The sequence below is a fragment of the Hemiscyllium ocellatum genome, chromosome 10 (assembly GCF_020745735.1).
Source record: "Hemiscyllium ocellatum isolate sHemOce1 chromosome 10, sHemOce1.pat.X.cur, whole genome shotgun sequence".
Classification (NCBI taxonomy): Eukaryota; Metazoa; Chordata; class Chondrichthyes; order Orectolobiformes; family Hemiscylliidae; genus Hemiscyllium; species Hemiscyllium ocellatum.
In genome coordinates this window covers 57,766,364-57,793,574 of record NC_083410.1, presented here as the reverse complement: position 1 = coordinate 57,793,574, position 27,211 = coordinate 57,766,364, and the positions used below count along the sequence as shown (strand labels likewise).

At 40.1% G+C, this 27,211-nt stretch overlaps 1 protein-coding gene across 5 annotated transcripts in view; it reads right to left on the bottom strand.

Moving 5' to 3' along the window:
* LOC132819436 (echinoderm microtubule-associated protein-like 6) overlaps positions 1-27,211 on the bottom strand; it is a 512,298-nt gene that overhangs the window by 68,442 nt on the left and 416,645 nt on the right. For 4 of the 5 annotated variants that reach the window (XM_060830942.1, XM_060830941.1, XM_060830940.1 and 1 more), the window contains 6 exons: positions 24,268-24,288; positions 23,694-23,867; positions 21,189-21,397; positions 14,809-14,966; positions 8,704-8,818; positions 404-592 (listed from right to left, as the gene is read on the bottom strand). In XM_060830942.1, coding sequence (XP_060686925.1) covers positions 404-592; positions 8,704-8,818; positions 14,809-14,966; positions 21,189-21,397; positions 23,694-23,867; positions 24,268-24,288 — 866 coding nt within the window. The remainder of the gene's footprint in view (positions 1-403; positions 593-8,703; positions 8,819-14,808; positions 14,967-21,188; positions 21,398-23,693; positions 23,868-24,267; positions 24,289-27,211) is intronic. The other variant, XM_060830938.1, reaches the window with a different exon arrangement.

Below are 27,211 nucleotides of genomic sequence, written 5' to 3'. Positions count from 1 at the left end.
TAGGTTGAACAATTGCAGAATCATTGCTATAATTTTTCCAGATGTCAGTGTTTGGTAATGATTCTGTAACTCACATTTCTATTTACTTTGGACTTGCACTTTTGTTTCTTAAGTTGTATTACTATCCTCTTTTGCCTTGCACCATCATCTTTTTTATGATTCAATCTATTCTGCCTTCCACCCTATTACATCTCTTCCCTTTTGCTGTTCCTGAACACATTTTCCTACTTCTGTACTTGTTTACATCCTGTAAAATTTTTGTTTCCCGTTCTAATGAAATGCCATTGATCCTGATATATCAACTTTGTTTCTCTCTCCACAGATGTTGCCTGACCTGCTCAGTATTGCTTTCTTGAAGGCAGAAAATTTTAGGAATGTCCCTTTTTCATCCTTCCTCACTTACTTTATCAGCCAGATCCCAGATTCTTATAGTGCCATCATCACTTGCTGAAATCAGGTGGTCTTTAGCGGGATGTGTAGCAAGGCCCCAAATTTCTCCTTCCATGTGTGCATCAATTAGACAATTTGATGCTGCATTCTTTTCTCCAACTTCAATTATCTGACCATCTTTAGTTCCAACAAGTATTTTTCCCTGTAATCAATAATAATGTGTATTAGATAGAAAGCAATGTTAAGATGTAAAGTAAAAAGTGACAAAACCCCTGGAGATCTGAAAAAGAAAACAAATCAAATATTATTGCATGTGGTGAAATTTTGGTTTTTATTAAAAGTGAGTTTTTTTTTCAACTTAGTTAAGTAATAAATAAGCAGAAGATGCATTACATTTTAAGGTATCCTCAACTCCAGTCTCAGCAGCACTCCTCTGTTTAGAGCAAAGGTAAATTGTGTGCAGAAATTAGATTATTACAGAGAATTTTGAAACATCAATACGATAGCTCCTTTTGTGCAGCCTATATGATTAAGGAGTCATACAGCATGGAAACAGATCCTTAAATGCAACTAGTTCATGCTGAACATAATCCCAAACTAAACTAATCCCATCTGCCTGCTCCTGGCCCATATCCCTCCAACCCTTTCCCATTAATGTACTTATCTAAATGTTATAACTGTGCCCACTTTCATCACTTTCTCAAAGTTCATTCCTCAAACAAACCACCCTCTGTAAAAAAAATCTGCTGTCATGTCTTTTTAAAATTTTTCTCCTCTTGTCTTAAAATATGCCCCCTTGTCTTAAAATCCCCACTCTAGGGAAAACCCACTTACAATTAACTCTATCCATTCTCCTCATGATTTTATAAATCTCTATAAGGTCACCTCTCAATGTCCTACGCTTCAGTGAGAAAAGTTCCAGCCTATCCAGCTTTTTTTTAATAATTCAAACTTTCCACACCTGGCAACGTCCTGGAAGATCTTTTCTGAATCCTCTCTAACTCCATAATATCCTTCCTGTAACTGAGTGACCCGAACTGGACACAGTACTCCAGAAGATGCCTCACCAATGTTCTGTACAACCTCAGCATGACTTCCTAACTCCTATATTCAAATGACTGAGCAATGAAGTCAAGAATGCTAACAATGAAGTCAAGAATGTTAAATGCTTTTTTAACCACCTTATCTATGTGACACAACTTCAAAGAATTATGTATCTGAACCCCTGGATCTCTTTGTTCTACACTATCCAAGGCCTTACCATTAATTGTATAAGTCCTACCCCTGTTTGTTGTACCAAAATGTAATACCTCACATTTATCCAGATCTGCCATTTTCAGCTCATTGATCCATTTGATTACGATCTCTTTGTAATCTTATAAAACCTTTGCTGTCTACTATGGCACCAATTTTGGTGTCTGCAAACTTACTAATCATGCCTTCTATATTCTCATCCAACTTATTGGCAATCAAAGAGGACTCAGAACTGATCCCTGTGGAACACCACTGGTGACAGGCCTTCAGTCCGAAAAGCAACTCACTAAATTGTATCTTGCCGTTAAGCCAATTATGTATCGAATTGGTAAACTCACTCTGAATCCCATGTGACCTAACTTTATTAATTAGTCTACCAAGTGGAATCTTGCTAAAAGCTTTACTAAAGTCTAAGTAAACAACATCTACTGTTCTGCCCTCAACAATCTTCTTGATAACTTGCTCAAACAACTTGCCACATTATTTACTGCATTTTGTAACTGACTGACAAACTACAACCTGAATTTTAAAAATATGAAATAACTGTTTTTCAGATTATAATTTAGGAATCTAAAATTGATTACCAAACATACTGTAGTATCTATCATGAGATTTTTGCATTTTGGAGGTATTGAGACTTATGGTCAGAATGGGTGGTTGGTGTTTGGCTGCTTTAGAATAGACCTTGAAAGAGGAGCCTGCCATGCAGAGGTCTGCAGGAATCTGTACAAAGGACAGCAGCAGAGAGGGGGAATAACAGAGAAGTCAAAGTTGTAGGAGACAATACCTATGTCAGAGGCATATGGACAGATGTTCGGCTTCCTGTATCTCAAATCAACTTAAATTATGTATCACATTTTACATAATAAATCATCTCGCAATGCAATATATAGCAAAATACGATACCAAGTCACATAAGGGAAATTTGGTCAGATGATTAAATATACTACCAAAGATATATGCTTTAAGGAGTGTCATAAAAGAGGAAAGCAAGGTGAAGAAGTGCAGGGAAGGAATACCAGAGTTTAGGAAATTGTCAATTGAATCAATGACTGCCAGCAGTGAAGAGATTGAAATCATAATGCTCAAGAGCTCTGAATTTATATGCAGATATTTCAGAGGGTTGTGACCTGGAGATTACAGCGATGGGAAGGAGGAAACCGGAGAGGAATTTGATTAAAAAGGATTCCAAAATCAAGCTGTTACTTGATCAGAAATGAAAAAAAAGATCAGTAAGCAGAGGAGTGATAGATGAATGGATTTGGCACAATTTAGGGCATGGGAGCATAGTTGTTGATGAGTTTTACAAAAGACTTTATTAGAAACGTTGAGTCTAGAAGTAACAAAAATTTGAATGAAAGTTGCAGGAGCAGATAAAGTATGGCATGAAGGTATGGTTGGAAGTTAATCTCTGGATTAAGTATGGCACCAAGGCTGCAAAAAGTCAAATAAAAACAAATACTGAAGATACTAGAAATCTGAAATAAAAATCTGAAATTGCTGCAGAAACTTAACAGGTCTGGTCACATCAGGAGAGATAGAAACAGAATTAACATTCTAAATTCAGTATGACGCTACTGAAAAAGACTCAACATTAATTCTAAATACCATTGGGACATAAACTATGTAGTATGAAGTGAGTTGCAAAATACAGTTGGAGGAACTTCACTAGTCTTCTTCTTCAGAAGCCATAAGCTGAAGCAAGCCTGGTTAAATTAGTTTTTAAAAAACATAAAATAATTTAGTATGAGAGAAACGCATTCATTAGGGAGGAATCCTTTTTAAAATTAACGTTCTTACAACTAACTGAGGGAGCAGATGAATAAAGAAGGGGAAACAGTTTATCCTTTCTCCCCAGAGCCTCAGCTATTTGGATTTACAGTCTGGAGAATCTCATCTAAGTTCTGGTTGTAATAATGTGCTTCAAATACCTGGACAAATCTTGAAAAGTCATTTATATTTGCCATGAGGGTCTCCATTAAGGTCTAGAAGACATTCTGCTTCCATTGTGCAGTGGCTGGGACTGGAGTTGCATAAAGAATCTAAGCACAATTTGTTTAATGGCTAATCCAACAAAGAGGAAGACAATTCCCAGTCTAACACATCATCAGCTGAAAGGGTGAATTCTCATTTAGCAAGCAATGACAAATGTAGAAAAGTGGTGATATTTTCCATGTGATTATAAGAAACAATAGAAATAACTAAATCAATAAATCCAAGTTAAAAGGTAGTCTAACATGACTGTGAAACCATTGCTGATGTAAAAATCCATCTGGTTCACTAATGCCCTTTAAGGAAGGAAATGTGCCTTCCTTACCCAGTGTGGTTTACATACAACTCTGACCCACAGCAGTATGATTGGATTTTAACTGTCTTTTGAAATGACTGAACAAATCATTCACTTCAAATACAAATAGAGATGGGCATAAATGCTGGCTCACAAATCATACCCCATGAAACAATAAAGAAAACATAAATTTGACCATTTTTCACAGCCATATGTACTGAGCATTTGCATGAGTACTTAGCATGTCAGGATTCTCATAGCTGAAAAGTTCAGTTAAACACTACCACTAGACTAATGTAGCAGTCACATCTAATTCGACACCTACTCAGATCTCACTGACATGAAAGGAGTCTTATAATCAACCATCTCCCACTGTACATGCCCCATTTACAGTCAAAGAGTCATAGAGATGTACAGCATGGAAACAGACCCTTCAGTCCAACCCATCCATGCGGACTAGATATCCCAACCAAATCTAGTTCCACCTGCCAGCACCTGGCCCATGTCCCTCCAAACCCTTCCTATTCATATATCCACCCAAATGCCCCTTAAATTTTGCAATTGTACCAGCCTCCACCACTTCCTCTGGCAGCTCATTCCATACCCGTACCATCTTCTGTGTGAAAAAGTTGCCCCTCAGGTCTCTTTTATATCTTTCTCCTCTCACCCTAAACCTATGCCCTCTAGTTCTGGACTCCCTGACCCTAGGGAAAAGACTTTGCCTATATACCCTATCCAAGCCCCTCATAACTTGGTAAACCTCTATAAGGTCACCCCTCAGTCTCCAACGCTACAGGGAAAACAGCTCAGACTGTTCAGCCTCTCCCTATAGCTCAAATCCTCCAACCCTGGCAACATTCTTGTAAATCTTTTCTGAACCCTTTCAAGTTTCACATCTTTCCCATAGGAAGGAGACCAGAATTGCATGCAATATTCCAACAGTGGCCTAACCAATGTTCTGTACAGCCACAACATGACCTCCCAACTCCTGTACTCAATACTCTGACCAATCAAGGAAAGCATACCAAATAACTTCTTCACTATCCTATCTACCTGCGACTCTACTTTCAAGGAGCTCTTAACCTGCACCCCAAGGTCTCTTTGTTCAGCAACACTCCCCTAGGACCTTGCCATTAGTGTATACGTCCTGCTAAGATTTGCTTTCCCAAAATGCAGCACCTTGCATTTATCCAAATTAAACTTCATCTGTCACTTCTCAGCCCATTGGCCCACCTGATCAAGATCCTGTTGTAATCTGAGATAACCCTCTTCGCTGTCCACTACACCTGATCAAGATCCTGTTGTAATCTGAGGTAACCCTCTTCGCTGTCCAATTTTGGTGTCAACTGCAAACGCACTAACTGTACCTCTTATGTTCGCACCCAAATCATTTATGTAAATGACAAATTTACTCTGAACATTATCAATAAGTGGCATAAAGAGTGTACTTTGTCATGACCAAATGTGTGAATATAATTGATGGGGTAAGGGATTGCTGTACAGGCTCTGGGAAACCTCCCACCCCACCCCAGGGCAAGTGATGGTGACTGAAGAGATCTTATTGCCTACTCCCAGACTCCTTCACATCCTGGACTCCTGCCAGCTCGTTGCTCCTCACACGAGCCTTTATTCGGTTCTAGCTGGCATCTCAGCCTCCACCTTAGGTACCCCACCCCTTGCAAGATGGCGCAGGCTGTGCACGGAACACAACGATGTCACTGGGGCATACGCAGTAGCTTCTTGCATTCTGACGTGTTAAGGCTAGGTAAGATCACTGGCTGTGTCAACACCATTACATTTCATATAATAACTGCATTGTTACCCAAAGGGAAATGAAAACCTAGAAATTAATAAACTGGTCGTACAGGACTGATGTACATAAGATGAGTCTGACCCGAATGCGTCATTCACAAGTTTTACTAGTTTTTCCTCTGGCTCACCATTTCTTCCCATTCATCAACAGCAACAGAAAAGTAAGTTCCGACTTGGCAGCCAATAGCTATACACCAAAGTGGCAAAGTACTAATTTTATATCACTTTATTAAACAAAGAAAATGAAACAACATAATATTTTCACATACATAGAGTCATAGAGATGTACAGCATGGAAACAGACCCTTCGGTCCAACCCATCCATGCCAACCAGATATCACAACCCAATCTAGTCCCACCTGCCAGCACCCAGCCCATATCTCTCCAAACCTTCCTATTCATAACCCATTCAAATGCCTTTTAAATGTTGCAATTGTACTAGCCTTCACTACTTCCTCTGGCAGGTCATTCCATACATGTATCACCCTCTGCATGAAAAAGTTGCCCCTCAGATCTCTTTTATATTTTTCCCCTCTCACCCTAAAGCTATGCCCTCGAGTTCTGGACTCCCCCACCTCAGGGAAAAGACTTAGTTTATTTACCCTATCCATTCCCCATATAATTTTGTAAACCTCTATAAGGTCACCCCTCAGCCTCTGATGTTCCAGCGAAAACAGCCCCAGCCTGTTCAGCCTCTCCCTATAATTCAAAGCCTCCAATTTTCACAACATACTTGTAAATCTTTTCTGAACCCTTTCAAATTTTACAACATCTTTCCAATAGGAAGGAGACCAGAACTGCACTCAATATTCCAAAAGTGGCCTAACCAATGTCCTGTACAGCCACCACATGACCTCTCAACTCCTGTACTCAATACTATGATAAAGGAAAGCATAACAAACACATTCTTCACTAACCTATCCACCTGTGACTCCACTTTCAAGAAGGTATGAACCTGCACTTGAAGGTCTCTTTGTTCAGCAACACTCCCTAGGACCTTATCATTGAGTGTATAAGCCCTGCTAAGATTTGCTTTCCCAAAATGCAGCACCTCGCATTTATCTGAATTAAACTCCACCTGCCACATCTCAGCCCATTGGCCCATCTGATCAAGATCCCATTGTAATTCGCTGTCAACTACACCTCCAATTTTGGTGTCATCTGCAAACTTACTAATTATACTTCTTATGCTCACATCCAAATCACTTATGTAAATGATGAAAAGTAGAGGACCCAGCACCGATCCTTGTGGCACTCCACTGGTCACAGGCCTCCAGTCTGAAAAGCAACCCTCTGTCTTCTATCTTTTGAGACGTTCTGTATCCAAATGGCTAGTTCCCCTTATATTCTGTGAGATCTAACGTTGCTAACCAGTCTCCCATGGGGAACCTTGTTGAGTGCCTTACTGAAGTCCATATAGATCACATCTACTGCTCTGTCCTCATCAAGCCTCTTTGTTACTTCTTCAAAAACATTAACATACCTTCGTGCAACTATAAAGGCTTACTCTTTTTTAAAGTTCTTCCCTGTGGAGCTATCCTTGAACTTTAGTGGAGCTATAGTGGTAGCCTACACAGAATTCAGTTCTTGCAACTGAGATATTCTTGGCCCAGGATGTATGTTTTGGATCCTGTGAAAGTGCCACAAAAAAATAACTACATGCATCTATGGCAGATTCAGCCATTGGGTGAGATGGTAGCATGTTAGCTCATAACTGAAGAACGGGCAAAATAGTCACTGGATGAATGGTAAAGGGTGAATAGATGGGAATATTAGAAAGTGTTTCAGAAGAGAATGCTGGATAAATGGTGTGAGAAATTATTTGATGGAGCAGACATGATAAGGTAAGGTCAAGTATATCAAAGAATAAAAGTGAATGTATAAGAATATTCAAGGCAGATTGGAGTCAGGTTTTGAGGTTAAGTCAGATCAAAATAGGGTGAAGTCTGGGGGTGGTGGAGGCATTGACAGGTAAATGTTTAGTTGTGGGCTGGTAGTTAGGAGGTCAGGGGGTTAGTTGAGTGGCAAAATCAGTAATGGGGTATTGTTTGTAGTGAGGGGTGTAATATGATTGGCTCAGGAGAGAGTCAGTGATGGTGATGAGGTATAGTTGCTGAGGTCAGTTATATAGTTTCCCAGGATCTAGACTAGGATTTAGACTAGGATTTTTCTAACATTTCCGAAATAAACATTCAATTAAAAAAATCAGATGTCTCTAACTATAAATCTTTGTCCCATGGAGCCAGACAATTGCCATTGGAAATTCAAATTTCTCAGGCAAATCCTACTGTGTTAGGATTTCCCTGGGTTCCTAGCACACATCTTGTGTTGTAATCTGGTCTCTGACCAGAGAGATGAAGATGTGAGTCATTGTTAAATTGATGACAGCTGCAATACTCCGTGCCCTGAATGTCTGAAGAGATATTTCCCTTTTGATTAAAATTTTTAATTCCATTGTAACTCCAATTTCGAATGAGTGTCCTTACCTTTAGTCTCAAACCTTCCTTAACATCAAAGACAGAGCACTCTACCCCAAATCTTTTCAATTACTTTTTACCAAATAAGCACATTTCAAATACAGTACTACCATTAATTGGCAATACTTCTCACATTCAGTTTTCCAACAACTCAATGTTGCAATTTCATGAAACTTGGAATTGAAATATTACATTTTTTGTATTGTAAACAGACAGTAACCTATTCTTAACCCTTTGCCCTGTGAATTTTAGTTAAAGTTTTGTCTTGTTAAAAATGTGATCATTTAATAGAAGGCAATAATTTATGATATCACAATGAAATTTTCTATGCAAGTCAGTTCAAACCACATCAACTGAAGACGAATTTCAATCCAACACAGAATTTTAATAGCTGTCTTTTTTTTTTGGATGGATGAACTACATTTTCAAATATCATTGCAATGGACTTTAACCAAAATGCTTTTTAAATTTGAATGTTCTGACCTTTCCTCGACAGACAGAGCGCACACAGTCCACAAGTTGTCCTGTCTCCAACTGAAATGGTCGACATCGCTTCATTTCCTGATCCCACAGTTTTACTGCACCTCCCTCTTTTGTCCTTTTAAAATTAAGAGCACATCAATCAGTTTTACAGTAAAGAGCAAATAATTTGATCACTTTAATTTGTCCAGGTTAGACTAACAATTGCATGAACAAAATCACATATAAAACTTTGAAACCGATGGTATTCATGGTGGTTTCTGTGCATTTATGTTAATGATCCCCATACTGAAATTTATGTTTCCTGCATTGTTATTGTAACTTGTGATATAAATTAATGTCAGCTTTAGCTGGCTAGGTATGGAAAAGTAGGTTTCTTACTGGAGCTTTCAGTACTGGTTGTAATGTCTATTTTTTTTCCTGAGTCTCATGAATTTAACATGCTGACTTAAGAAAGGGGTATATTTGCACCATTGATGCTATATTCATCTGTTGATTATCCCATTTATGAAATATCCGGCAATCAAGAATAGCAAGGAAGCAAGATGTCCACAATGGATGCTCAAAGACGACAGAACTTAAGAGATATTTCCATATGCATATTTAATAAGTCTCACATATAATTTTTATGTACAACAGCACAACAATAGACACCAGGGTGGAGGACTGTGAAATATTAGAAAAAACTGAAATAAGGGAAAGGATATATTAGTGGATTTAGCAACCTTAAAAGTGGATAAATTTGGAGGCCAGGATAAGATATGAGTTGTATCCTAAGCTGTTGAGAGAAGCAAGGGAGGAGATATCAGGGGTCCTGACAGTAATCTTCAGATCCTCTTTGGCTATAAGTGAGGTGCCAGAGGACTAGAGGACTGCTAATGTTGCTGCAAAATTTAAATGAGAAGAAGGAATAGAAAAGAAACCTACAGCCCAGCCAGGTTAACTTCAGTGGTGTGGAAATTATTGGAAAAACGTCTGAGATACACAATTTATTGGTAGTTGGAGAAGCATAGATTAATCATGGATAATGTTAAGAAAAGATCATGTTTGATTACCTTTTTTGAAGAAGTAACTAGGAGTGTCAATGAGGGTAATGTATTTGTTGTGATCCATATGGACTTTAACAAAGCTTTGTCAAGGTCCCTCATGACTGCTCAATAAAAGCAAAGTGGCATGTTTGATCGAAAACTGGCCGAGAGACACAAAGCAGAGTGACAGAGTGATAGCAGATGGATGTTTATGTGATTGGTATGTCTGTTTCCAGTGGAATTGCTCAGGGCTCATGCTGGGACCCTTCCTGCTTATCATGTACATTAATGATTTGGACTTAAAAGTACGAGATATGATCAAGAAGTTCATTTCTGACACGAAAACTGGTAAATGGTGGAGGATAGCTGTAATCTGGAGGATATCAATGGACTGGTCAGCTGGGCAAAGCAGTGGCAAATAGAATTCAACTTGGAGAAGTAGGAGATAGTGCACTTGGAGAGGGGAAGGGTAAGAAGGCAGGGGACTACACTATGGAAGGTAAGACCCTGGCAAGTACTGAAGTTCAGATATAACATGGTGTGCATATCCACAGATCACTGAAGGTAGCAGAGCAGGTAGATAAGGTGGATAAGGCGGCATATGGTATATTTGTCTTTATTGGCTGAGGCTTAGAGACAAGATTAGGGAAGATCTATTTGAACAGGGATGGTTCGCGTGTGTAATGAACTTCCAGAGGAAAATGGTAGATGCAGGTACAGTTCCACCATTTAAAAGACATTTGGACAAATATATGAATAGGAAAAGTTTAGAGGGTTATGGGCCAAACACAGGAAAGTGGGACTAGTTTAGTTTGGGTAACTTGGTCAGCATGGGCGAGTAGGACCAAAGAGTTTGTTTCTGTGCTGTAACTATGACTCTGATGAAGGGTTTATGCCTGAAAAGTTGACTCTCCTCTCCTCGGATGCTGCCTGACCTTTTGTGCTTTTTCCAGCACCACATTTTTCGACTCTGGCTCTCCATCATCTGCAGTCTTCACTTTCTCTATGATTCTATAACTGTATAAAACATAGTTAGGCCACAACTGGATTACCACTAGCAGTTCTGGTCAACACATTACAGGAAGGATGTGATTACATATTCAGAAGAGATTTATCAGGTTTTACGTAGGCTGGCGGTGGGTTAGAGAAAGATTGGATAGGCTGGGACTATTTTTTTTTGGAGCAGCATAGTTTGAACGGGATCTGATTGAAGTGTACACGATAATGAAGGGTATAAGAAAGAGTTGATAGGAAAATACTGTTTCCATTAATAGAGGGGTCAAATAAAATAAAAAGGACGGCGTAATGGCTCAGTGGTTAGCAATGTTGCCTCACAGTGCCAGGGACCCAGGTTCAATTCCCACCTTGGGTGACTGTCTGTGTGGAGTTTGCAGATTCTTCCCATGTTTGCGAGGATTTCCTCTGGGTACTCTGGTTTCCTCCCACAATCTAAGATGTTCAGGTTAAGTGAATTGGCTGTGCCAAATTTCCTGTGGTGTTGGGTGCAGTAGTCGGGGTAAGTATAAGGTAGGGGTATGGGTCTGGGTGGGTTACTCTTCAGACAGTCGGTGTGGACTTGTTTGGGCGGCACGGTTGCACAGTGGTTAGCACTGCTGCCTTACAGCGCCAGAGATCCGGTTCAATTCCCGCCTCAGGCAACTGTCTGTGTGGAGTTCGCACATTCTCCCCGTGTCTGCGTGGGTTTCCTCCGGATGCTCCGGTTTCCTCCCACAATCCAAAGATGTGCAGGGTAGGTGAATTGGCCATGCTTAATTGCCCATAGTGTTAGGTGAAGGGGTAAATGTAGAGGAATGGGTCTGGCTGGGTTGCTGTTCAGAGGGTCGGAGTGGACTTGTTGGGCCGAAGGGCCTGTTTCCACACTGTAAGTTATGTAATCTAATCAATAACCGACGGGCATAGATATATATTAAGAGTTAAATGGGGAGTTGAGGAGAAATATTTCACCCAGAGTGGTGGGAGTCTGAAACTCACTGCCTGAATTGGTGAATGTGTTGCCAAAGCCTCCAGAGTTATGGGCTATGAGCTGGAAAATTTAATTAGTATTGTCAGATTTGTTGACTGGGTGGACAAGATGGGTCAAATTGCCTCCTTCTGTGTTGTAACATTTATAAGTCTATGAGATAAATGTTCACAGTATGATTAGAGCATGCACCACCCATTTGTACAAGGAACAAATTGTCCGAAGAGCAGGATCCTTGAGGAAACCACTGAACACTACTTCAAAAATGATGAGGAAATAGTTTTGAAACAGGTCTGGAACAATAGCGATGTTCGCATTTATACCTGCTCTCCAGGTTTGTATTTACTGTCCAAGGAAAATCTATTTGGGCTTCTCAGAATAAATTTAATTGTGGTGTTCCAATTCATAAAAAAAATGCCATTATTCCAGGTCAACAAAATAAACCGAAATTCATAATTGCCAGTTAAAATTACATTAAGTTTGAAAATCTACATGTTTTACATATTATTAAATTAAAGAGGAATGCAGGAAAAAGGTAGAAAATGTCAAGAAATCTAAAGATTGAGAGCCATAGGTAGTAATCAAGTTCTAATTGAATTAATTTTAAAAATTGTGAAAGGAGTTTATAACCATATTTGGGGAAAACAAATACATTTACAGACTTTGAAATTAAAGTGGCAATGATTAAAATAATAGCTATTAATTATACTAATTGCTTCTAGAAATATGTTTGGGAGATGTGATAGATTGACCACAAACACTGAAGGATTGCAAATAACCTGACACCAACATACATCAAAACAGAACAATTAGATGATGACATCTTTAAAAATGTCCATATTATAGAGGAGGAACTGTTAGATGACTTGAAATGCAAAAAAGTGGATAAATGCCCAGGACCTGATCAGGTGTAACCTAGAACTCTGTGTGAAGCTAGGGAAGTGATTTCCGGGCCTTTTACTGAGATATTTGTATCATTGATAGTCAAGGTGAGGTGCCGGAAGACTGGAGGTTGGCTAACGTGCTACCACTGTTTAAGAAAGTTGGCAAGGACAAGCCAGGGAACTATAGACCAGTAAGCCTGATGATGGTGGTGGGCAAGTTGTTGGAGGGAATCCTGAGGGACAGGATGTACATGTATTTGAAAAGGCAAGGACTGATTAGGGATAGTCAACATGGCTTTGTGTGTGGGAAATTATGTCTCACAAACTTGATTGAGTTTTTTGAAGAAGTAACAAAGTGGATTGATGAGGGCAGAGCAGCAGATGTAATCTATATGGAATTCAGTAAGGCATTTGACAAGGTTCTCCATGGGAGACTGGTTAGCAAGGTTAGATCTCACAGAATACAGGGAGAACTAGCCATTTGGATACAGAACTGGCTCGAAGGTAGAAGGCAGATGATGGTGGTGAAGGGTTGTTTTTCAAACTGGAGGCCTGTGACTAGTGGAGTGCCACAAGGATTGGTGCTGGGTCCACTACTTTTCATCAATTATATAAATGATTTGGATGCGACCATAAGAGGCATGATTAGTAAGTTTGCAAATGACACCAAAACTGGAGATATAGTGGACAGCAAAGAAGGTTACCTCTGATTATAACAGGATCTTGATCAGATGGGCCAATGGGTTGAGAAGTGGCAGATGGAGTTATTTTAGATAAATGTGAGGTGCTGCATTTTGGGAAAACAAATCTTAGCAGGACTTAAACACTTAATGGAAAGGTCCTAGGGGAGTGTTGCTGAACAAAGAGACCTTCGAGTGCAGGTTGATAGCTCTTTGAAAGTGGAGTCACAGTTGGATAGGTTAGTGAAGAAGGCATTTAGTATGCTTTCCTCTATTGGTCAGAGTACTGAGTACAGGAGTTGGGAGGTCATGTTGCAGCTGTACAGGACATTGGTTAGGCCACTGTTGGAATATTGCATGCAATTCTGGTCTCCTTCCTATTGGAAAGATGTTGTGAAGCTTGAAAGGGTTCAGAAAAGATTTACAAGGATGTTGCTAGAATTGGAGGATTTGAGCTATAGGGAGAGGTTGAATAGGCTGGGGCTGTTTTTGCTGGAGCGTTAGAGGCTGAGGGGTGACCTTTATAGAGGTTTATAAAATCATGAGGGGCATGTATAGGATAAATAGACAAAATATTTTTTTCCTGGGGCCAGGGAGTAGAACTAGAGGGCATAGGTTTAGGGTGAGAGGGGAAAGATATAAAAGAGACCTGAGGGGCAACTTTTTCACATGGAGGGTGGTACATGTACGGAATGAGCTGCCAGAGGAAGTGGTGGAGGCCAGTACAACTGCAACATTTAAAAGGCATCTGGATGGGTATATGAATAGGAAGGGTTTGGAGGGATATGGGCTGGGTGATGGCAGGTAGGACTAGATTGGGTTAGGATATCTGGTCGGCATGGACGCGTTGGACCGAAGGGTCTGTTTCCGTGCTGTACATCTCTATGACTCTAATTAATGAAAATACAATCAGACATAAAATGTCAGAGCTGTTAAGTGCTGTTGAATATAACTACCCTAAATTGATATTGTGTACACTTCTAAGCACTGATGTGGAGATAATTCTTGCCTTCTAGGAAACAGCATGGCACCTCAATTGCTAAATGATATTAGGCACCAGTGCTAAAAGGAATGAATCAGGGCACTAGGGATGTTGTTTTAGGGTTAAAAGTGACTATATTGAACTAATTAACATCACTAGTGTGAAAGATTGGGGATGAAATTGATGGTTGTGAGTGGGGAGAAGCTGTGTTCTAATTATAGTTCTAGAAGCTCCACATTCAGTTAAATATGTCCATCTTCCTGACGTTAGTACTACATTGTAAAGTGCAAGCAAAATGTAACACTATTCGAGATTTTAAAAAAATCAAATAAATGTCCTCTAGGTGGACACAGATGATTAATTTTTATTGGTCTTGCAAACAAATCTTATTAATCATAGATTGCAAACAGACTTAATAGAAACGAAGTGAATCCACTAATAGAATTAAACACATGTTAATGTTAAACATTAGAAGAGTTTTTAAAGTAATGTGTATTCATTAGGATAAACATATTCTTTAAAAAACAATTAAAAATCTAAAAATTAATCTTACGGTCTTTCTTTGCCTCCAGTAACTATCAAGCCATCTCTCAAAGTTGTGTACATTGTAAAAACAGGTCCTGTATGGGCTTTTGCTACAACTCGAATTAAACTGTGATCCTTCCAGACATATACATCTCCGCTTATGGCACCAGTGAACGTAAGATTGTTCTATAAATGAGAGATATAAAATTAGATAGTAAATAAGTAATGCATTCATACATATTTTTAGTTCAGAGGTAAATACTGTAGCTTGACAATTTTTTCTTGAGCTCTGTCAATGGAGAAATGTGCGTCTGCCATGGAACTCACAGCTCAGGTGCTTAATAGTTATTTTGTCTGAAGTAATTAAATAAGTAGTCATTCTCTTGGGATGTTGCAACAGGAATTAAGACCTTGGGGCTGAAATTGCAGTGTTGCTGGAGACAATATAGCAAAACTGAGGCTGAGTTGGATGTGCTGTTCCAACAGGATCCAATTCAGAACAGAAATGCGGAGACATTTCTTCAGCCAGAGAGTGGTGGGCCTGTGGAATTCATTGCCACGGAGTGCAGTGGAGGCCGGGACGCTAAATGTTTTCAAGGCCGAGATTGATAGATTCTTGTTGTCTCGAGGAATTAAGGGCTACGGTGAGAACGCTGGTAAGTGGAGTTGAAATGCGCATCAGCCATGATTGAATGGCGGAGTGGACTCGATGGGCCGAATGGTCTTACTTCCACTCCTATGTCTTATGGTCTTATAGGCATTTCTAGTATAGCATCCCATCCTAGAAAGGGTGTTTGGATGTGCATCCCATGCAAACACCAGAAACCTCTGAACTAGGGCTGTCATGACTTCAAAAAGCCCAACTGGCAGACTTGATGAACTGTTTGCAGACTTGGGCCATGTGGATTGATTCAACACATTTGCTTGTCATTCATTAAATAACATAAGTCCACTTGCAATAGGGATTTAGCAATTAGATTATTTGCAGGATCAAACATTCACATTACAGGGAAGGCAATTCTGAATAACCTTTGCTCTTGTAAAGTCACTATAAGTACTGTAGAATGTTCTTGGAAGTATAGTGGTGAGTTCCTGATTTTGGCAGGAAGTGTTACTGCATCATTGCAGGGAAGGCAAAGGATTTGTAATCTGCCCACACAAAACTTCAAAACATATAAAGCTGCAGCTGCAATGTTTTTGGATCAGTGGTGATAGAAAAGGTGCAGCAGAGGTTTCAGAGGAAACAACTGTCTATGGCATACTCTAACAAGTTAAAGTCAGACTCCTCCATGTTCCTTGACACTGACTTTGGCAGACATTTAAGTATGCATCCTTATTAGCATTCTCCTGTATGCTGCCATCTCCAGTCCACTGGAGCAGAACTCGTTTGCGCTCCAATCCTCCAAAGAGCTGACACACAAATATTTCTTACCTTTGGCCTGGCTGTAGCCAACCCATGCACGGTGATTCATCATGTGATGATCACAACTCCATATTTGCCTCTAAATTATGTGCAGTGTTAATGTCAAAGTTGTGGCTACAAGTGTTAGATTCAGTGATGGGGACTTTTCATAAATGGTGTGTTGTTGTTGTATTTCCTCTTTCTAGGTGTGATATGATTGGAAAGTGTAGTGATGGGAATCAGAGCCACATTGACTGCGAGATCCTCGATTGGGGTTGTTATCCTAGGCTACTAAGGGAACCCTGGCTGACAGATGTAAACAGGAAATTCAGAAGGTCCTCTCAGTTCAGGGACTTTCTGTGAACTGGCTGGTCAGAGCCCATGTACTGCATACACGTAAATAAAGAGTGACTTGGTAACAGGATATCAACCTCTGTGCAGTTATTTCAGTGGTAACGAGAGTGGAATCTGAACCCATGCATGAAAAGCACAATGGGTTAACTGCTTCTTGCAGATGGAAAACTGACAGGGATGCTATTCTTCATGAAGCTGGACAGGAGCCACAACTATACTAGATTGCTATTTGGGATATCATCAGCCTGTACCCTTTTCCATTGTACAAAGAAGAACATTTTACAAGGCCTACCTCAGGTTGTCATTTATCTGGCTGATGTACTAATAACTGGGAATAAAGAGCACTTGGAGAACTTGAACATTGTGCTTAAATGTCTCTCCCTGGTTTGGAGAGAATCAACAAAACCAGGTTACATCCATTCAAAGATAAAGTGATGGTGATCAAAGGTGCCCCAGCTCCCATGCCTGTACTGGAGCTTAGGTCTTTCCTTGGGTTGGTAAATTATCACAGGAAATTCATACATAACCTGGCCTCCAGCTTGACACCCTCAAACTTGCTATTGAAAAAGGATCAGCCTTGGAACTGGTTGCATACTCAAGAAGTAGCCTTTAGGGAAGTGAAAAAGTCATCTAAGTTGCTAGCCCACTACAATCCCAAGTGAAAGGTAATATGACATGCAATGCCTCCCCGTATGTTATTGATGTGGTGTTGGCTCACCAGGGGCCCAATGGAGAGGAACGCCCAATAGTGAACTTTGGCTAATGCCGAATGCAAATATGCCCAGATAGAGAAGGAAGGTCATCTTTGGTGTGTGAAACTAATGCCATTTTGAATGTAAATATGTCACAGTATTGAACCACAAACCCCTGTGACCAGGAAGGCAAAACTGTGTTGCCCATAGCTTCTGGTCAAATTCAGCAGTAGTCCCTTATTTTCAGTGCATACAATTACAAGTTGGCACACCATCCAGGAGGCCAAATGACAAATGTAGATGCCTTTAGCTGCTTCCCACTGGCAGATACTCCACTGATAATGCCTCCCTTGGAACAGTCAGTTCTGGTTTTAAACCATCGACACACCCTTCCAGCCACCACTGACAATATTTGACTGCGGACAAAAAAAAACAGAAGAGCCATTACAATCAGGATTGAAACTTTCCTGGGCCCAACAAGACCAGATGACTGTAGATGATGGCATATCAGTATGGGGAGCAAGAGTGACTGCTCTGAGTAAAAGTTGCCATTTGATACTGGCTAACAATATCAGGGTCATCCAGGGGTTTCCAAAATGAAGATGTTGGCAATGAGTGGCCAGATGGTGGTCAGAATTGGATGCTGACACACTGCGTTGGTGTGGCAGTATTCAGTGTGCCAACAAGGACCAAAAGATATCACTGGCAATGCCCCCACATTCACGGGAATGGCCAGGTAAATCCTGGACTTAGTTAAACGTCGACTATTCAGATTCTTTCATGTGGTCAATGTTCCTGATCATTGTGGATGGCCATTCAAAGCAGTTGAACATGTATAAAGTTCGTTTGGCAAACTCAGGGATGACAACTGAAAAGGTGCTAGCACCATTTGTGATACACAGACTTTCAGAAGTATTCAAAGTTTGTGAGAAGATTTGTAGCTCGGGTGCTCGTTGGACAACACAGGACAAACAGGAAGACAGCTAACGATTTGTATCCATGAACACCAACTAGCCACAAAATGACATGACCAGCTATCCTTAGTTGCCACACATGCAGATGACAAGCAACATGAGTTCGACTGGGACAACACTACTATTATAGGACAAGCCAAACAGAGAACAGCCAGGGAATTCCTAGAGGCATGGCACTCATCCACAGATTCTATCAACAAACACATCGACCTGGACTCAATATACCGGCCACTGCAGCAGATAGCTGGAACTGACAACCGGAAGTGGCAGAGACAAACCACTATAAATGCCGGAGGAAACATCACAGAAGTGCTTCACAGTAGGCTCCCAAGCACTGAGGATGTCACCTAGACGGGACGAAACGTCTGCAACACAAATTCCCAGCTCGGCGAACAGAACCACAACATTTCAGAAGTATTGGTCATGAATAATGGCATGTCACTTATCAGCAGGGAATTCGAGTATTTCCTAAAATTGAACGGCTTTCAGCATATTCAAACAGCTCCATACCATCCCTGATGAAGGGCTTTTGCCTGAAATGTCGATTTTCCTGCTCCTCGGATGCTGTCTGACCTGCTGTGCTTTTCCAACACTACCCTAAACTCTGGTTTCCAGCATCTGCAGTCCTCACTTTTGCCCATACCATCCATCATCCAATGGTCTGGTGGAAAGAGCAGTCCAAATGTTGAAGGCAGGCTTAAAGAAACAGCCTACAGCTTCATTTGATACTAAACAGTTAGATTGTAGGACTCTCCTTCACGCAACTATAGGGATAGCTCCAGCAGAGTTGCTGATGGGCAGAAGACTCTGCAACAGGTTAGACCTGATATTCCTGGACCTGGGGATGGAGGGTGAAATGGCAACAGGAATGCCAATGCTGGCCACTTGCCACTCCTAAGCAAGAGAGAGACCGTTTATTTAAGGAGATGAGACTTGGTGCCAGAACCACAGAAATGGCCTGCCATGGGTATGAAGTGAGGTCATTGCGAAGTCAGGTACCGTGACATACAAAGTTCGAGTAGATGAGGTGGTCCTGAACAAACATGTGGATCACCTGAAAGCTGCTACTGTGCAAACTGGACAGGAGCAAAGCATACCTACCCCTCAGAACAGCTGGAAAGGCTTTCAGAAACTGTATGTTTGTCCTCTCCCTCGAGCATTGAGGAAACCTCTGAGTCTGAGATGGATGCAGCCTTGATACTGCTACTGCCAGAAGAAGAAAAAACTCTTCGGAGATGTTCCAGGTGCAAGAGATGGGCTACAGTCTGGTACACGCTGCCCTTTTCCGAGTCTAAGTCAGAGGAACCGGACCTGGGATGAAAATGTCCCAGGAGAATCTACAAGAGAAGAAACAGGCCCATAGTCCCAGAATTTTGGGGAGGGAGGGGGTTGTTTGTGGAGGGATGTAGTGATTGGAACCAGGGCCAAGTGGATCTCATTGACTAGGAGATTCTTGATGGGGTTGTTAACCAGAGCCAATCAAGGAGCCCTGGGTGCCTGCCATAACTGAGTTACAGGAAGTTTTTAAAAAGGCTTCTGATTAGGCCTTTAGACTTGAGAGACCACGCTTCATCATTCAATGAATAGGAAGCCCAACCCCTGGCCATTAATTGGCCACACTGTGGAAAATGACAACAGGAGCACTGTTTCCCTCCCGGTATATTGACCCATATTTTAGTTTGATAGCAAGGCTCAGAAATGTTTATTTGGGATGTAGGAGTTTCTTTTGTGGACAAGTTGTAAGGTTGGAAAGCATATAAGATATTGATGGGGTTTGATCAGGTAGATTCTGAAAGCTTGTTTCCAATGGGGGTTCACTAAAATATGAGAGCCCAGTCTCAGAATAAAAGGGGCAATCAGGGGTTGTAAAGATCGATTGCCTGCCCCTCTTCCACGGTTACGTTAGAGCCTGGGTATCTCTGGAGAAAGAGCACCAACACCCTTGAGCTGTTCAAGGAGAGGTGGGCACCACAGGGAGTGGAGTACATTATTTCCCCCTCCAATTCTATTTTGATTTAATCCCTGCCCCCCTCCCCCCCCCTTCACTGCTTGATCACACAGCATTGCCCTTTTGCTCTTTGATGTGAAGGGCACTGCTTGTCACTGGCCACTTGGGTGTTTTCTTTCATTCCTGGTGGTGGAAATCAAATAAAGATTTGTGCACCTTTGTCTTTGACTGTGTCCCACACCCGCGCACACAAATATGGGTGTGGGGGAAAAATAAGCACTACTGCAGTTAGGCGGTAGTGTGGGGGTAAGGGGAAAAAAGAACAGGAGTGTCAGAGATTCTGTTCACTCTGAGAGCTGGCTCTAAAAAATATTAAAAAATAAAATAAAATGGGCAATCATTTAGTGCTGAGATAAGAAGAAGTTGCTTCACTCAAAGAGTTGTGGTTCTTTGGTATCATCCAGCCCAGAGGATTGCGCATGGTCCATAATTAAATGGATTTAAGGCTTGGGTCTCTCAGGGAATCAAAGGATATGGAGAGCAGGGCGAAAGATTGAGTTGAAGCCCAAGGTCAGCCATGGCCATATTGAAAACAAGTACAGGCTCAGTGAGACATACTGTCTAGTTCTCCTATTTTTGTGTAAGAGGCAAAACCATCAGCTGGAGGATAAAATTGTAATTTCGTCAATTTAATTAAACATTTTTCATTATAAATATGGACATAGGGATAAATAGAGCAGAAAATAACACAAGAGCGGCAAAAGAAAGTAAGGATTATGGCAAGAAATGTATACAGAACATAAGAATTTTAATATCACAGATTTGCTAACAATACTTATAAAAAACAATAAATTCCAGCCATGGAAAAGAAAACACAACAATTTCCTGCTTAGGTTTTATCGCAAGAAGAGTCCTGGATTGGGAGTATATTTTAAAATGATAATTATTAGTTTTCTAATATGTAAATCTATCCATTTCTTATAATGTTGAATACTATTAATAAGATAATTACTATTTGAATAATCAAAAAATACTTACAGCACCAAAGGCAACGGATAGCATGGTTTGCATCCTTGCATCATTCACAGTTCCAATGGTGCCTTTTTTCGAAAGTAATGCTCCACCAGCCAAGGTCCAAAATTTTATATGTTTTATCCCCACAGATACAAACTGTGTATCTGAATCTGGACGGAACTCAACCACAAAAATTCTCTCACTATGGGCACTTTTGCTAGTAACTTTGACACCTAAAACAAAACAAGAACAATGAACTTGATTAAATCTGTTCCAGGTGAGAAATTGTGTCTGACATAAAGTAGTTTGTTTATGCATCCCTTTGTTCATAGAATCCCTACAGTACATGAAGAGACCACTTGGCCTATCTACACAGATCCTCCAAAAAGCATCTGACCCAGTCTGACCACCCCCCACTTCATGCTCATAACCTGTATTCAGTGGCTAATTCATTTAGCCTGCACAACTTTGTATTGTGGGAGGAAACCGGAGCACCTGGCAGAAACCCAAGCAATCATGGAGAGAATGTGCAAACTCTATGTGCAACACTGGCAAACTTTACCAATTTTATCCACTGAAGACACAATGCTGTGTAAATTAGTTATCTGATTGCATTCCTTTATTACCACCGCCTGATCTTTAGACATCATTGTAAAGTTGCAGAATCACTCTTTCTAGTGACCAAATGTGAATCATCAATAAGGATATAAAAATTGAATTTCTGAAGGTATACCGGGGGTCACTGCAAAATAATGTGGAATGAGTAAGTATTCACCAACTAATTGTTAGGACTGATGTCAAATTTTTTTGTAGAAGGTCTGGAGTTGAGGGCCAAAATGTGGCTTACATGGAGGTCTCATTCCATCAATTGCTACTGGAGACCCTTTCTCCCACATCCCTGATGCCATGACATGAATGTAATCTTCCCATTACAGATAATGCTGGTGAGAAGTGCCCAAGTTGAATTCTGGGAGAAGTCAGCTCAGTCATCACAACTGAGAAGAGGATTGTGGGTATAAGCTTTGACGCTCAAGGCTAGATATGTTGACTGAGTGAATAGTGCTTGGAGAGAGATAAGGTACTTTGTAGTTATGAAGGATGGGCCTGGCCTTGTCGTTGCAGAACACCCCAAGTAGTTGGATCATTGTGTATCATTCTTCCTTCATAGAAAAATTTGTGAAGGAAAATACATTGACCACAAGTCCACTAGGCAGTGGTTGTGGGTATATTGGAGTTGGGTAATGGTGACAGATTTGAAAAATAAGTCATCTCTGCCATGGTATGTGTTTACAGTTTCATTTAGCATGGGGATGGAAGGGGGTTTTAATTGTTTGGTCATCAGTTTGGTGGAAACAGAGAGAGAGATTGCATCTTATGTGGAAGTCATTCAGAGAACATGTGGGAGGAGACAAGAGAGAAGCTAGAGAAAGACTTGAGTTTAAGGTTTTAGCAGGAGAACTTAAGGCCATTAAGCTTACTGGTTAGGGGAAAGGGCAAATGAATAGGTAATTTTCAACTTTTGTGAAAAGATGTTCATAAGCTCCTTTCAGTTACAGGTTGTTCTGCTATAACATGTGTTTTGTTAACACAAATTCACTGTAACGCAATTGATGAATTGGGGACACTGTTTCTAAAGCATGAACTTTTAAAATGTGTGTTGGCTGTAATGCAAATTACATCACAAACACTTTAATCACCGTTTCTAAAGTGCAATTTTTCTATAATTCAGGGTTGCACCAGAATGCAACCACTGCATTATAGAAGAACTACCTGTATTCTTGAAGGTGATGGTAAAGTAGGTGGGAGAAGAATTTAAGTAGATGGTGGATATTGAAGAAGAGAGACAAAGCATTGTTTTTAAGAATCTAGGATGATTCTAAAGTTGTATAGGCTCTATAGGATTTTATGGGGTCTACCCAAATCTTCCTGACCTCTCCGCCCCCACCCCACTCCGGCCTATCACCCTCACCTTGACCTCCTTCCACCTATCACATCTCCATCGCCCCTCCCCCAAGTCCCTCCTCCCTACCTTTTATCTTAGCCTGCCTGGCACCCTCTCCTCATTCCTGATGAAGGGCTCTGGCCCCAAACGTCGAATTTTCTGTTCCTTGGATGTTGCCTGACCTGCTGTGCTTTGACCAGCAACACATTTTCAGCTCTACCCAAATCTAATGGATGGCTGAATGTCAGATGTGAATTGTGCCAGTCAGACTTGGGGGATATGCGTCAAATTTTTGTCAAAATCAGAAATTAACTAGGCAGAAAGTGAGAAAATAATAGAATAAAAGAAAAAAACTCAGACAAATGGTCTCTGTCTCATTGCTACTGATGGAAATGTAAGATGAGATATCTTGTTAATCATTTTTTGCCTTTTGCTGTGAGTTCAAATAAAGCATTGATGCAAGTTGTACAGAATCTACAACCTGCTCACCTACCATAATTATAAATAAACGAATGGAGGTCAATGATTTTGTAAAATAGAATAAATACAATAAATAACTTCTTAATTATAATTAGCTTAAAAATTACCTTCCTGCCACCTCCAAACAGTGATAGTGTGTTCAGGGTCGACACCCACTGATAACAGCAACTTGCCAGTGGCACTGAAGTTAACATAACTGACACCTTTATTGTGGGAACAACGGAGAATAGAAAGCGTCTGCTTGGTTATGACATCCCACACATGAATGGATGGAGTTGTCCCTAGTAATTGTAGAAATATTGCATTAATCAAAATGAAAGTATAGACACAACAAGATAAAAATATTTAAAACTTGAAGGTGGTTTTCTTTCAGTAGCTTGCATAAACATTTTAATTAATTATTTGAATCTTCTCAGAATCAAAATCCATTCACAATCAACTAATTTAGTTCAGGCAAGTAACATAGAATAAAGGCTTATTATCCTAATACTAACTATTAAGCACTGCAATGAACTCAGAACAAAATCATAGGTTGTACATTCACATGTATCTGCTTTATGAGCAAATACATTGTGACAGTTTCACAGTCACGAGAGAACCAATGAAACTGCACAAATAAATATAAAGAGAATGATGGAAAGGAGGAGGAACAGTGGGCATTGGAAAAGGGAAATAACTTACCTGATGTATCTGCAATATCACCTGCATTGAGATAGCAAGTGCAAATGAGGAAATATTGATCCTAGATAAATTATACCTCTGATCTTGAGGCATTATACAACAGAATCCGAGGAAAAATACCAATAACAAATTAAACAAGTAAAATGGACGCAAGGTAAGATGTGTTTTTAAGAAAAGCAAAATTCTGATTTGAAGGCAAATTAGAAGTGTGACATGGATATTATTACCATGTATGAAACTTTATTATTCAAACTAGCTTGTTAAATTAAGATTACAATTTAAATAATTGACCCATATTTCAAACGAGGTTTACATTATAAAGTACAGTGAAGAAATAGTTTTAGTCTTACTACACAATAGGAACTAAGCACTAACACAATGAGAATACTAACTACATTCAAGGTTTGTGCGAAGATTTGTAGCTCGGGTGCTTGTTGTAGTGGTTCTGTTCGCCGAGCTGGAAGTTTTTGTTGCAAACGTTTCGTCCCCTGGCTAGGAGACATCATCAGTGCTCTGGACTGATTGAAAAATACCTTGATTGTTTGTTAAGAATCTCATCTAATAGAATTATAACAGATGAGAGACTTAACAAACAATCAAGGTATTTTTCAATGTATAATTTCAGTTACATCACACTATAAACTTTTGCTGTAAATTCTGTCTTACAATTGTGGACTCCACAACCACCCGATGAAGGAGCGGTGCACCGAAAGCTAGTGCTTCCAATTAAACCTGTTGGACTATAACCTGGTGTTGTGTGATTTGTAACTTTGTACACCCAATACCGGCATCTCCAAATCAAGTCAAGTACCAGAATGCAAGAATATGAACAACTGCTATATGCAGTTCATCAGATGTAGGTTAAATATATAGTTATCTGTACAGAAAGTTATAGCTCAAGGTTTTAAATAAGTCTTCATGCGATTTTAAAATAAACTGAATACCCAAGCTTCTTAATCTGTATTCTTACCAATAACACAGGAAATAAGAGATGGTGATCAGAACTGGGGATTTTTCTTAAAAACAAAGCAGTGACAAGTTTGAATATCACAAGAGATGACGTCAGAGAAATGCTGCAACAGTGAAGAAGTTACACCTATGCTGGGATTCCAGATTAAAAAAAGCTACCCAACTGTGAGTAATAGATTTGTAAAACAAAATTAAACAAAGACCAAGCTGCATGTAAAAAAAACAACAGGACAGAATGAAACAAACATAAAAGAAACAGAACAACACCACTGCTGAATCTTTGAAATGAGATAGTAACCTTATAGTAACAAGAGCACAATAAATTCTCATTGTTGAAAGCAAGAAACATCAGAAAGATGACCAACAAAGGCCATACCCATCCTATTCAAGTGTAGGCTCTTTCAACAAACAATGGAGCTGTGCTTTTTAGATCGAAAAAACAAGGTAAGCAAGGAGAGAAAAGAAGGAAGTCATTGGAAACATTTCTGGCCTGTTTCAAAAAGACCATATAAATCTTGCTGAACTATGAGAAATGGTGGAAAATCAGCCTTGTGTAAAAATAAACTTCACCATTAGAATAGCTATAAGATTTAACTGACCAGCTTGGATCCAAATACTTTGACCATGCATGACATCACTAAATGCCAACTGCAGCAGAAGAGACCAAGGATCCTCACATTGAGTATAATTGTTGTGGGACTAACCCAGACAAATTCAATGCCATGGAAAACATTTGAAGTTGGTGCTGGATTGTATAATGAAAAGAGGAAATTTTGTCAATCCCAGAAAGCTCAGCTCACATGAGGAAGCTGAAGAAATCAACATTGATGCAGTGTGGTTGGAGGGTCCCAAGGCAGAAGATGAGATGTTCTTCCTCCAGGCATCAAGTGGCTAGGATTTGGTGGTGGAGGAGGCCCCGGACTTGCATGAAAAGGAAGGGTTGGAGAGATATGTGCACCAAGTGGGATTAGATTCAGTTGGGATATCTGGTCGGCATGGACGAGTTGGACCGAAGGGTCTGTTTCCGTGCTGTACACCTCTATGACTCTATCTCTCTATATTATTGGCAGAGTGGGAGGAGGAGTTGAAGTGGTCGGCCACAAGGTGGTGGGGTTGTTTGGTGCATGTATCCAGAGATATTTTCTGAAATGTTCTGAAAGTTGGTGGTGTGTATCACAAGTTCCAAACATACCTGTTTGGAAAGCAATTCACTAGGGAAACTACAGAGAATTGGAAATGATTTTGTACAAATCACTATAAGTGCACTGTCTGGACTACAAGGAATTCCTGTAACACTACAGAATTATGATTTGATCACTTACTACACACTCAAAGTGCCTATATCTCTGGACATACGCTTACCTTCACCAACAGAGACCAAGATAGGATAATATTGCCAGGCTGCTATCTGTCTAGACTCTCAACAAGTCCTAACACTGACCAACATAAAGGAAAGACAGAAGCTAACACAAGGAACTGTGCAGTACTAGAATTATGCACAAAACACACACAAAAATAAGGTATGGAAAACCATTAGGATAACAGTTAAGACACTAACAGCAAATAAGATTCCAACATACCTACAAATCAAGAAAAGCCAAGTGCAAAGTCTAAATCTCTGGAAGGTTACACCATCACAAGACCCAGAAATATTGTCAAAACAAATATACATTATATAGACTCTTGGACTCAAACTCATAATCTTTTCAATTTTTTTTGTAAGTAATTTCACAACTACCATAAAGTGTAAGTTGCTGGAAAAGCTCAGCAGATCTGGCAGCATCTGTGAAGAGAAATTAGAGTTAATGTTTTGGGTCCACTGACCCTTCCTCAGAACTGAAACATTATCTCTGATTTCTTTTCATAGATGCTACTAGATCTGCTGAGGTTTTCCCAAAATTTCTATTTTTGTTTCTGATTTACCAGCATCTGCAGTTCTTTCAGTTTTTACCATAACACTTATATAGGGTGTATG